General features: G+C 45.8%; 1 protein-coding gene across 3 annotated transcripts; it reads left to right on the top strand.

The window, feature by feature from the left end:
* Positions 1-1,285: 1,285 nt before the first annotated feature.
* Positions 1,286-9,724, top strand: CCDC90B (coiled-coil domain containing 90B). 3 transcript variants are annotated; one of them, XM_065678816.1, is made up of 10 exons: positions 1,286-1,420; positions 2,091-2,210; positions 3,033-3,136; positions 5,262-5,363; positions 6,381-6,422; positions 6,502-6,573; positions 6,658-6,711; positions 7,289-7,403; positions 8,379-8,482; positions 9,215-9,724. In XM_065678816.1, the coding sequence occupies exons 1-10, from the start codon at positions 1,354-1,356 to the stop codon at positions 9,290-9,292; spliced, it is 858 nt and encodes a 285-aa protein (XP_065534888.1). In that variant the 5' UTR covers positions 1,286-1,353; the 3' UTR covers positions 9,293-9,724. The 3 variants fall into 3 exon arrangements, with proteins under 3 accessions (XP_065534888.1, XP_065534889.1, XP_065534890.1); XM_065678817.1 differs by having other exon boundaries at positions 9,169-9,724; XM_065678818.1 differs by lacking the exon at positions 9,215-9,724 and having other exon boundaries at positions 1,288-1,420; positions 8,336-8,472.
* Positions 9,725-9,868: the final 144 nt, after the last annotated feature.

Here is a 9,868-nt window from a genome sequence, read left to right as displayed (position 1 = left end):
ATCTAAACTTCCCCTGTTTCAGTTTTAACCCGTTACCCCTTGTCCTGTCACTACACTCCCTGACGAAGAGTCCCTCCCAGCATCCCTATAGGCCCCCTTCAGGTACTGGAAGGCTGCTATGAGGTCTCCACGCAGCCTTCTCTTCTTCAGGCTGAACAGCCCCAACTTCCTCAGCCTGTCTTCATACGGGAGGTGCTCCAGTCCCCTGATCATCCTCGTGGCCCTCCTCTGGTGAGTGGCTCTGATAAGGAGCAAAATATGAACAGGCTGCAATTTGAAAGCTTGAGAATTCAAGAGCACGAGAGTCCAGAGTAATAGTTTGATAGCTTCAGGAGATGGGTGAAAGGAAACAGCCTCAACTGCGCCACGGGAGGTTTAGATGGAGCTGAGGAACAATTCCTTCCCCAAAGGGTGCTCAGGCTTTGGAAGAGGCTGCCCAGGGCAGGGCTGCAGTCACCGTCCCTGCAAGTGTTCACACACCGTGCAGATGAGGCCTCAGTACCATGGGTTAGTGGTGGACTTGGCAGTGCTGGGATAAAGGTTGGACTGGATGAGCTTAAAGGGCTTTGTCAACCAAGTCTATTCTATGATTAAGCCAACGGGGGCCTTCCTGCTGCTGCTAAGGTCTGAGAAAGAGGTAAATGCCTTCGAAAGAAAACAGCTGGATGAACCTCTCCGGGTTGTGAATCAGCCCAAACAAGAACACGTAGTTAATGGGAAAGACTAACCACACATTGCAATGTCCTTAACGAACAGATCTCCATGGAAGGATAAAACGAGGGGGCGTATTCCTCCCCAGACAACCCCCACACACACCCCCCACACCCCCAAGACCAGAATGCACAGCACCCGCGCCATAGCCTTACCTGCCCAAAGCACCACATGCAATGAGTAACAAGAGCTGGGTGGGCATTTTGCAGACCTGCAATGCATATGTGTATAATGGAGGTATGCGAGCTATAATACATATGTGGTGTATATATATATATATTACCAACGGAGGTACTGTCTCTTCTCAGGGTGCATGACAGGCGGAGCGATCCCCCATGCACCCAATACTGCAACAAAGCCATGTCGGCTTTAACCCCTGTTCGCTCTTTAACCCGCCATTCTGGTTAAAGAGTTTATGTCCTGGAGCTCGGGGACGCCCGCAACACGCCCTTGGAAACACCCCAATGAGAAGGAACACGGCACCCTCCGCATGGCGGCGCAGCCCCTTCCCCTTGCGGCTGAAGGACTACAGTACCCAGCATGCCCCGCGGGAGGCCTGACCGGAAAGGCATCTCCACAGCGCTTGCGCAGTGGAGGGCGGTGGGTGGTTGTGCGCGCTGGAAGCGGGGTGCTCGGGCCGCAATGGGGGGAGCTCGGTGTGGGGCCGCGCTCCTCGGCCGGGCCCTGCGGCTTCCGGGTGCGCGGAGAGGTGAGAGCCAGCCCCCGGGGCACGGAGCGGGAGCGGCCGGAGCGGGCAGAGCCGCCCGCTGTGGTAGGGGGTAACCCCGGCCTCGGGGGGTTGTACTGGAGGCCGCGTAGGGAGCGTGGCCGGCTGTGCTCGCTGCCTGAGGGCGACCTTGGGGCCGGTCCCTGAGGTGGTGTGTGAGGAGGCGCGCTGTGGTAAGGCCCAGGCAGGGTTGAGTTGTATGGGCAAGAGCAGTGGGGTGGGTAGCTCATGGGGACTGTGCTGCTTTGTACTATTTAAACTGTCAGAGAATAGACTTAGACGAGACATTAAGCAGAGGATCTTCCGTATGAGGGTGCTGAGGCGCTGGCACAGGGTGCCCAGAGAAGCTGTGGCTGCCCCATCCCTGGCAGTGCTCAAGGCCAGGTTGGACACAGGGGCTTGGAGCAAGCTGCTCTAGTGGAAGGTGATTCTAGCCATCTGTGTTTCTATGAAGATAAATGCATCAGTCCTAGTTGGTGTAGATTTCCTATGGAAAAAGGGATTGTTGGTTTTTTACATAACCCAGCAATCAAAAGAACCCGGCTTTTTGTCGCAACATCTGTGCGTCTTTGCCATGATGCAAGGCATTCAAATGAGATATTGCATGATAACACAATCTGGTTAAGTTTAAGGTATGTGTTGTCTCTCCCAGGTTTTGCTGCCACGCTGGTTAGGAACTCATATGATGTCAGAAATGTCGAAATCACTCCCCCAGAGCAGAGGAAGGTGACTTTTGATACCCACGCTTTAGTGCAGGATCTGGAAGCCCATGGTAAGTGTTATCAGACAGCTCATTCAAAGGAAGACTCTTACGTTCAGTACTATAACTTTGAGTGCTCTATGTTTTCCCAAAGTACCAAACTTGCTGTTACAAGATGGTTTGGCAGCCCATTGAGGAGGATGGTGAAGGAGGCACCTGACCCCGATACCTCTGTAACCACACAAATAACTATTACATTAGATTTACCTTATCTGTAGCTATAGGCAAGTTTAGATAGTGTTTTCCAGCTGGAACATGATACACTTACCAAATGTAAAGTAACCATAACACTTAAAAGAACTGTTTTCTAGCAAAAATGAAGCTTTTTTTTGCGTTTGGAAAGAGGTGATCGACCCCTTTACTCTGCTCTTGTGAGACCCCAGTTGGAGCACTCTGTGCAGTTCTGGTGTCCTGAACATGAAAAGGACATGGAGCTGTTGGAACAAGTCCAGAGGAGGCCACAAGGATGATCAGGGGTGGGAGCAGCTCCTGTATGAAGGCAGTGGAAGTTCATTCTAGAGTTAATTTTAGCTGAATTATAGTGCATGAACTACATTATACAGAAACCCTGTCAGCTGCATGCACAGGGAACTTCAGTATATTAAAAGTGAACGTGCTTTTAGATGTTGGCAGCACTAAAACTGTGGGTTTTATAGTTAAAAGTCACAGTGACTGGCTCCTTACTGTCATTTCTCAGTGATTGTGTGACTTCTCATTTACCACTGCAGTTGGGTACAGCACTTGAGTGTCCCCATTCATTATGTACTGCTTGCTCTTGTTTCCATCCAGCTTTCTAATACTACCTTAACTTGTCGCCCTCCAACTGTCTTCCAGGCTTTGGGAAGGAACAAGCAGAGACCATCTTGAGGGCATTAGTAACCCTGTCGAATGTCAGCTTGGACACAGTCTATAAGGATATGGTTACCCAGACTCAGCAGGTAAAAGATACTCGATGGTGTACATGCACCATTATACAGGTACAGTGTTGTGTAAGGTGTCGTGGCTGGATATTTGAAAGGCAAGTGAGCATCTCTGTAGTACTATAAAGACTTCACTGAGATAGGTTTTCCTGAGTTTCAGGGTGGTAGTAAGAATAGTAATATCTCATAGAATACCAGCTTGGAAGGGACCACAAGGATCATCTGGTCCAAAAGTCTTAAACCCTTTCATCTCACAGGAGTGTTTTCCAAATGCAGCCATGAATCAGCAGTGTAATGCAGAGTTTGCTTCATTTGCTGCTGCAGAGCTGAGAGGTGAAGCCAAACTCTTCACTGGGCTTTCCAACGGGTTAGGGCAGAAGAAAGGCTCAAGAAGAGGTTCCCGAAGAGAACAGGAGAGAGAACAGGATTACCTAAAATAGCAGAAAATTGGCACTGGCTTTACTGAATGGCATGGCATTGAGGTGTTTCCTTCCCTTAGATACTGGGGTTCATGGACATACCTGGAGGCAGTGAGTCACTTCTGTAGCACAGCTGGTTTTTCTGCCGATAACAGAGGTGGTGACAAGTTTCAGTTGAACAAATTGCCAAAATGAAAAGAACTTCAGTTTTTCTTGAGGGCTGCACATCTGGGCCAAGCTCTGATGCATGGTGATGGTTTTAATAATGACTGAGGAAGGCTGTGCCATTCTTCTTCAGTGGCTTAATGCAGTTAAACATTGCTGTTTCATTTAAACTGCTGAGCCATACATCCAAGAGTTTTATCTTGATATTCATTTTTAACACAAGTTATCTGTCCTCATTTCTCTGTAACCCTGAGAAGACAAACAAGAACTTGTGTGTCTATTTTGGTTTTCCCCATCAAAATGGAAACTTTTGGGAAACCCTGTTATGTGTAGAGGAGGTCAGGATCCTCAATATAACTTGCATGAAATTGTGTTACACAGAAACACTTGATTTATGTAGTGCAGTAAGTGTTGAAACTGAATGTTTTAAGATGGGATGAACTCCTCTGTGTAAACACAGCTAAAGTTTTCCCAGGAAATGTAAAAACTTCCTTGTGTTCAAGTCAGACATCAGTGGAAGCTGGATCAGGGCATCCTTTCATACAATCACAGAATGGTTTGTTTTGGAAGGGACCTTAAAGCTCATCCAGTTCCACCCCCTGGCACATGCAGGGACATCTTCCACTAGACCAGGCTACTCCAAGCGCTGTCCAACCTGGCCTTAAAACAGGGATGGCAGGGATGGGGCAGCCACAGCTTCTCTGGGCAAAAACATGATAATGACTTTAGTTAAGTGTAGGATCTGAGAAATGCTGTTTGCTTCAGGTCTGAGAGAGAGCTCTTCATTATTCTGGTGCTCAGCTTTAACAGCAGAATCCCACAGCAATGTGTTACTTTCCATGCTAAATAGCAGGTAACTTCCTTACAGTACCTAAAGGAATGTTGCTTTCAGGAGTCTCAAAGTTTCTTTATTTTCATGGGGTTTCTAACTGTAGTTGATAAAGAGCAGTTGAATCTGAACTTGTTGGTCCAAACATTAATAAGAGTTTTTTCAGTGCCTTTTAGCAGTGTTTAAGTGTTGGCTGTCAGGCTTTAAGGCTGGATGGACAGCAGGATACTTGGACTAATCATAGAATCCCAGACTGGTTCAGATGGGAAAGGACCTTAAGATCATTCAGTTCCAACCTCCTGCCATGGGCAGGGACACCTTCCACTGGAGCAGGTTGCTCCAAGCCACATCCAGCCTGACCTTGAACACCATGAGGATGGAGCACTCACAGCTTCCTTGGGCAACCCATTCCAGTGCCTCACCACCCTTACAGTAAAGAATTTCTTCCTTATATCCAACCTGAACTTCCCCTGTTTAAGTTTGAACCCATTACCCCCTCTGATGTTTTTGCTTAAGTTCAGAATCTGTGTAAGAAAGCAACAGAAAAAAGGACAAATCCTCTAAAGTCTTTTTAACAAATTGCAGCTATGAAGTTCTGTGTTTCTGTCACTTTCTTGGTGGAGTCTCCTCAGTTTTGTGCTTTAGAGCAGCTAGTTTCATCATTTCAAACCTCAAAGTCTTTCCTTGTCATTAAGTTGCACACTTTCTACCATGTTTTATTATTTCTAAGGAAATAACTTTGAAGCAGATAATGGCACATCTGGACTCCATTCGAAAAGACATGGTCATCCTGGAGAAAAGTGAATTTGCAAACTTGAGAGCTGAGAATGAGGTACTAAAGAATGCTTTTAGTTAAGCAGTTAAATTGTAATGTTGGGTTGTACCTGTTGAACATGTTTGTGGAAAAAAAATATGAATGTAAAAGTAATTTTGGATACTTCTGTCATAGAAACAAAGAATGGTTTGGGTTGAAAGGGTACTTGAAGCCCATCCAGTTCCAACACTCTGCCATGGGCAGGGACACCTTCCACTAGAGCAGCTTGCTCCAAGCCCCATCCAACTTGGCCTTGAACACTGTCAGGGATGGGGCAGCCACAGCTTCTCTGGGCACCCTGTGCCAGCGCCTCAGCACCCTCACAGGGAGGAGCTTCTGCCTAAGAGCTCATCTCAGTCTCCCGTCTGGCAGGTTAAAGCCATTCCCCTTGTCCTGTCCCTGCAGGCCCTTGTCCAAAGCCCCTCTCCAGGCTTCCTGTATCCCCTTTAGGCACTGGAGCTGCTCTAAGGTCTCCCCTTCAGGAGCCTTCTCTTCTCCAGGCTGCCCCAGCCCAGCTCTCTCAGCCTGGCTCCAGGGCAGAGCTGCTCCAGCACCTCTGTGTTGAACTGTTGTAGATTACAACTTCTGTGATCACATAAAACATACTTCATGTGATCAGACTTTCTCAGTTCTTCTATTAAAAAAAAAAATATTCTGTTGCGGTCTTGTCCCTATTAACCACACAATGGCATTTTTCTTCAGGATTTAATTAAACTGGTGATTGAGACACATTTCAATTTGGTTGATGGCATTTTGGTATTTTCCTGCCATCTTTGGTCTCAGATTAACAAGATTGTCATTGTTACAAAAGAATCCTTTTACTTTGATCACAATTCCAAGCAGATTATATATGGCTGTAGGAACTGAATACAGCAGTTAGGATGTTTAATTAAGAACAAATTGTCCCATTGGGAGACAAATCATGGCAGAGTAATAGCATGCATGTGGTGGCAGTGCTCCTGAGCGATGGGCTTGGTCAGCAGGGTTCTGGGCCTGTCAGATCATTTGTGTTCTTTTTTTCTCCTCTGCACTTAGAAAATGAAAATCGAATTAGATCAAGTCAAACAGCAGCTATTGGTAAGTAAACAGCAAGTACCTCCACACTCCTTTTAGGGAGAATAAATAGGGAGTTTCATAATCTCTGTTTGCTTTCAAGAATGAAACGGGTAAGATGCGAACTGACAGCAAGCTGGATATCAACCTGGAGAGAAGCAGAGTGACAGATATGGTAAGCTGGTCTGTGAGCATACCCTGACCACTGCTGTGCCCTGTTTTCTGTTGGTACAGTTGTAATTTCTCTGTTATCCCACAGTTCACAGATCAGGAAAGAAAGCTGATGGAAGTGACTACAGAGTTTCATAAAAAAGTAAGTGTTGAACTAGGTTTGTTTTATAACAGAATCCCAGACTGGTTTGTGTTGGAAGAGACCTTAAAGCTCATCCAACTTCAGCCCCCTGCCATGGGCAGGGACACCTTCCACTAGAGCAGGTTGCTCCAAGCCCCCTCCAACCTGGCCGTGAACACTGCCAGGCCTCTCAGGATGAAGTCTGAGAGCCTGAGGGTGGACGTGTCCCTTCTTCAGCATCTCCTTTAATTTCTGGGTATGGCTTGTGAATGCTTAAACCTTTTTGTGCAAGAATTTAGGGATACTCTGTATGTGCTGTGGAACGTCTCCTTCAGGAGGCACTGGCATAGCAGAGATAAAAGTGTAAGACCCAAGTTGTGGTTTTTTTGCTCTCTTTCCCTTCACTATACTTCCTGGATTTTACTAAACACTGTTTTGTGTTTTCTGAGGTGTCTTATCAGTTATGTATTTTACTCCAGTGATAGGCTGGAAGTTTATGTCTGTCTTGTTGCCTGTAGCATGGTGCTCTTGTTTGGTTGTACGAAGCTGAAAGGGCTAGAGTTTGTTGTTAAACACATGCTTTCTTTTCATGTTTCAGGATGCCAGTACCAACAGTGTTATCTCAGAAATCAGTAATAAGATTGACACTGAAATAGCTTCCTTAAAAACACTAATGGAATCGAATAAACTTGACACGATACGTTATTTGGCAGGTATGTGATGGGCAGTGGGGGAAGTACCAGTAGTTTGGATGTATAAAATCTTTCTTAAGAGTATTTGCTAAGTGAACTGAAGGAGTCAGTTGTATAGCAGCAGACAGCTGGGATTGGGTGTGGGAGATCCTTCCAACTGGAAAAGATGGGACACAAAGCACAGAAAGGATGGGGGCTTGCATGCTTCTGCTGCTTTGGACTGGGATTGTGCCCAGAACTGGGATCAGGAGGAATATGAACATGATTAACAAATAAAAGCCTGAATACCTTGTGTAGTCTGACAGTACCTCAGCTTGCTGCAGGGCTACAAAACTTCTCCTGAGGTGATGCAAGTTATGCTGGAAGTGAGCTGTCATTCAGGGCTGAACTGGGAGTGACAGCTCTGCCTCCGGACCCAGAGTGCTTTACCCTTGTGCTTTCCCCTGCCAAGCAGAACAAACTTCTGTCAATATACACATAACCAGTGACATTTGTATTGTGTTGGAGCTGGATTAAAAGGGGATAATGCTTTATATTTGGAAGTGAGAACAAGTTCAAATGGAAACATAATTAGCTTTCTTCTAATGCTAATTGAAACAGCCGTTTAACAAGTGTGAAAGACAACTCTTCAGGCTTCAAAGGTGCAGCCTGGGTATCATAGAATGGTTTGGGTTGGAAAGGATCTTAAGCTCATCTGATTCCAGCCCCCTGCCACAGGCAGGGACACCTTCCACTAGAGCAGGTTGCTCCAAGCCCCATCCAGCATGGCCTTGAACACTGCCGGGAATAGGGCAGCCACAGCTTCTCTGGGCACCCTGTGCCAGCGCCTCAGCACCCTCACAGTAAAGAACTTCTTCCTTACATCTAACCTGGACTTCCCCTGTTTAAGTTTAAACCAAATGACAGAATCCAGCATCCAGCTAATTATTTTCTTCCTTTATTTTTTTTAACAGCTTCAGTATTCACTTGCTTAGCGATAGCACTGGGATTTTACAGGTTCTGGAAATAAATCCACGTGGAATGACTGCATCACAGAGATGGAGAAAAGGCTACGCAGGCAGCATCAGTTGGACAGTGGTGTTTGTGCTGTAGATACCTTGGTACCTTTTTGTTTTGATACCCTTACTGTGCACTATTTGCTGAATATGTAATGCTAAAGATCAAAGTAATTGGGAGGGCAGTAGCCAAACAGGAATACTACATTGTCCTTCATGGAAAACTGTATTTATTTCCAAGGATGACTTATGCTAAAGCAGAAAGTGTTACCTGATGTGTTTTAGGATTAATTTTGTTTTCTTTTTGGAACATTCTCACCTCCTCTTGGAGTGGAAATATTAAACATTTGATCTGCCCTTAAACTGAGAATACCTTTCCCATGTTCATATTCCCAATATGGGAACACTAATGCCAGATTCCACAGATCTACTCTGATCCAAGTGTAAATTGGATTTTTGCCTTCAATCTGTTCCTCTCTTCTGACAGATTGAAGCCTGGCCCTTTGGGGTTTTTAATATATGTATATATATGTATATACAAACCCACACTGCAGTGGCCTTTACTAGAGAATCCTTGGGTTTTTTTCTTGAGAACTGGTTTACATATATTTCAAATCTCATGTAGAACTAAAATGTCTTCTTAGATTTGGGGTTTCTTTAGAGTCTCTTGCAATTTCCATAACCCCAGGGGTCAGTAGAATGGGAGAACTTATCTGTGACTTTCCAAAGGGAAACCCCTCTGCTCACAGCAGCCTGGGGGCAGATTAAGTGCTCTTAATTCCTCCCTTCAGGTAGCAGAGTATTTCCAGTAAACCCTGGTGTATGTTCTGGGCATAGGATCTGGCTTGTAACACGGAAATACTCAGCATCCCAGTGGTGTCCTCCTCCTCCCATCTCCTCCAGACTGTCCTGTGATCTGGTGGGATGTGCTGCCTCTCCTCCCTCCTGGTGATGATTCCTCTGCCTCCCACAAGGACTTCACACCTCTCACTGCAGAGCTGGGGTGTAGCTGGTGGCTGCTTTCCAAAACTGAAGTGTGGAAGTTGGGTTGGAAAGGAGTTCTCTGGGATAGAAATCCCAGAGATTTTGCATCTGGAGTGCAAATGCATGGGCTTGGTTTGGGTCTGCTGATAAAATAGGATTTAAAAACCAGCCTCCCTGGATTGCACTTTAAGAGTAATTGCTTTATGGGTTACACAGTGTGTAGTGCTGATTAGTGGCAATTCATTTTTATTGCAGTATTAGTCTGTTTGCAGTTTTAACTCGCTGGTAACCTACCAGGGGTTCTCTGCTGTGCATTGAGTTATTTATCATCTTCAGGTAAGAAAATAAAATCAGTTTCTTATATTTGCTATCTGACTGGCTGAGACACCTGAATACAGATAAACAGGCTGTGAAAATGGGGCTTTTACAACAGGCACAGTGCTCTTACAGTGGGAGTTGAAGCTGCTTTTGTTGTTGTCTTTGTGTTTGACAAGTAGGTAAATGTAC

The sequence above is a fragment of the Lathamus discolor genome, chromosome 4 (assembly GCF_037157495.1).
Source record: "Lathamus discolor isolate bLatDis1 chromosome 4, bLatDis1.hap1, whole genome shotgun sequence".
In the NCBI taxonomy this organism is placed as follows: domain Eukaryota; kingdom Metazoa; phylum Chordata; class Aves; order Psittaciformes; family Psittacidae; genus Lathamus; species Lathamus discolor.
This window is presented reverse-complemented; position numbering and strand designations above follow the sequence as displayed.

Excerpts from the sequence above, each read along its gene's own strand:
- CCDC90B (XM_065678816.1), top strand. The coding sequence starts at position 1,354 with ATGGGGGGAGCTCGGTGTGGGGCCGCGCTCCTCGGCCGGGCCCTGCGG. Across the intron at positions 3,137-5,261 it reads TGGTTACCCAGACTCAGCAG|GAAATAACTTTGAAGCAGAT; the intron begins GTAAAAGATACT and ends ATTATTTCTAAG. Across the intron at positions 8,483-9,214 it reads TTTGTGCTGTAGATACCTTG|GATCTGGCTTGTAACACGGA; the intron begins GTACCTTTTTGT and ends TTCTGGGCATAG.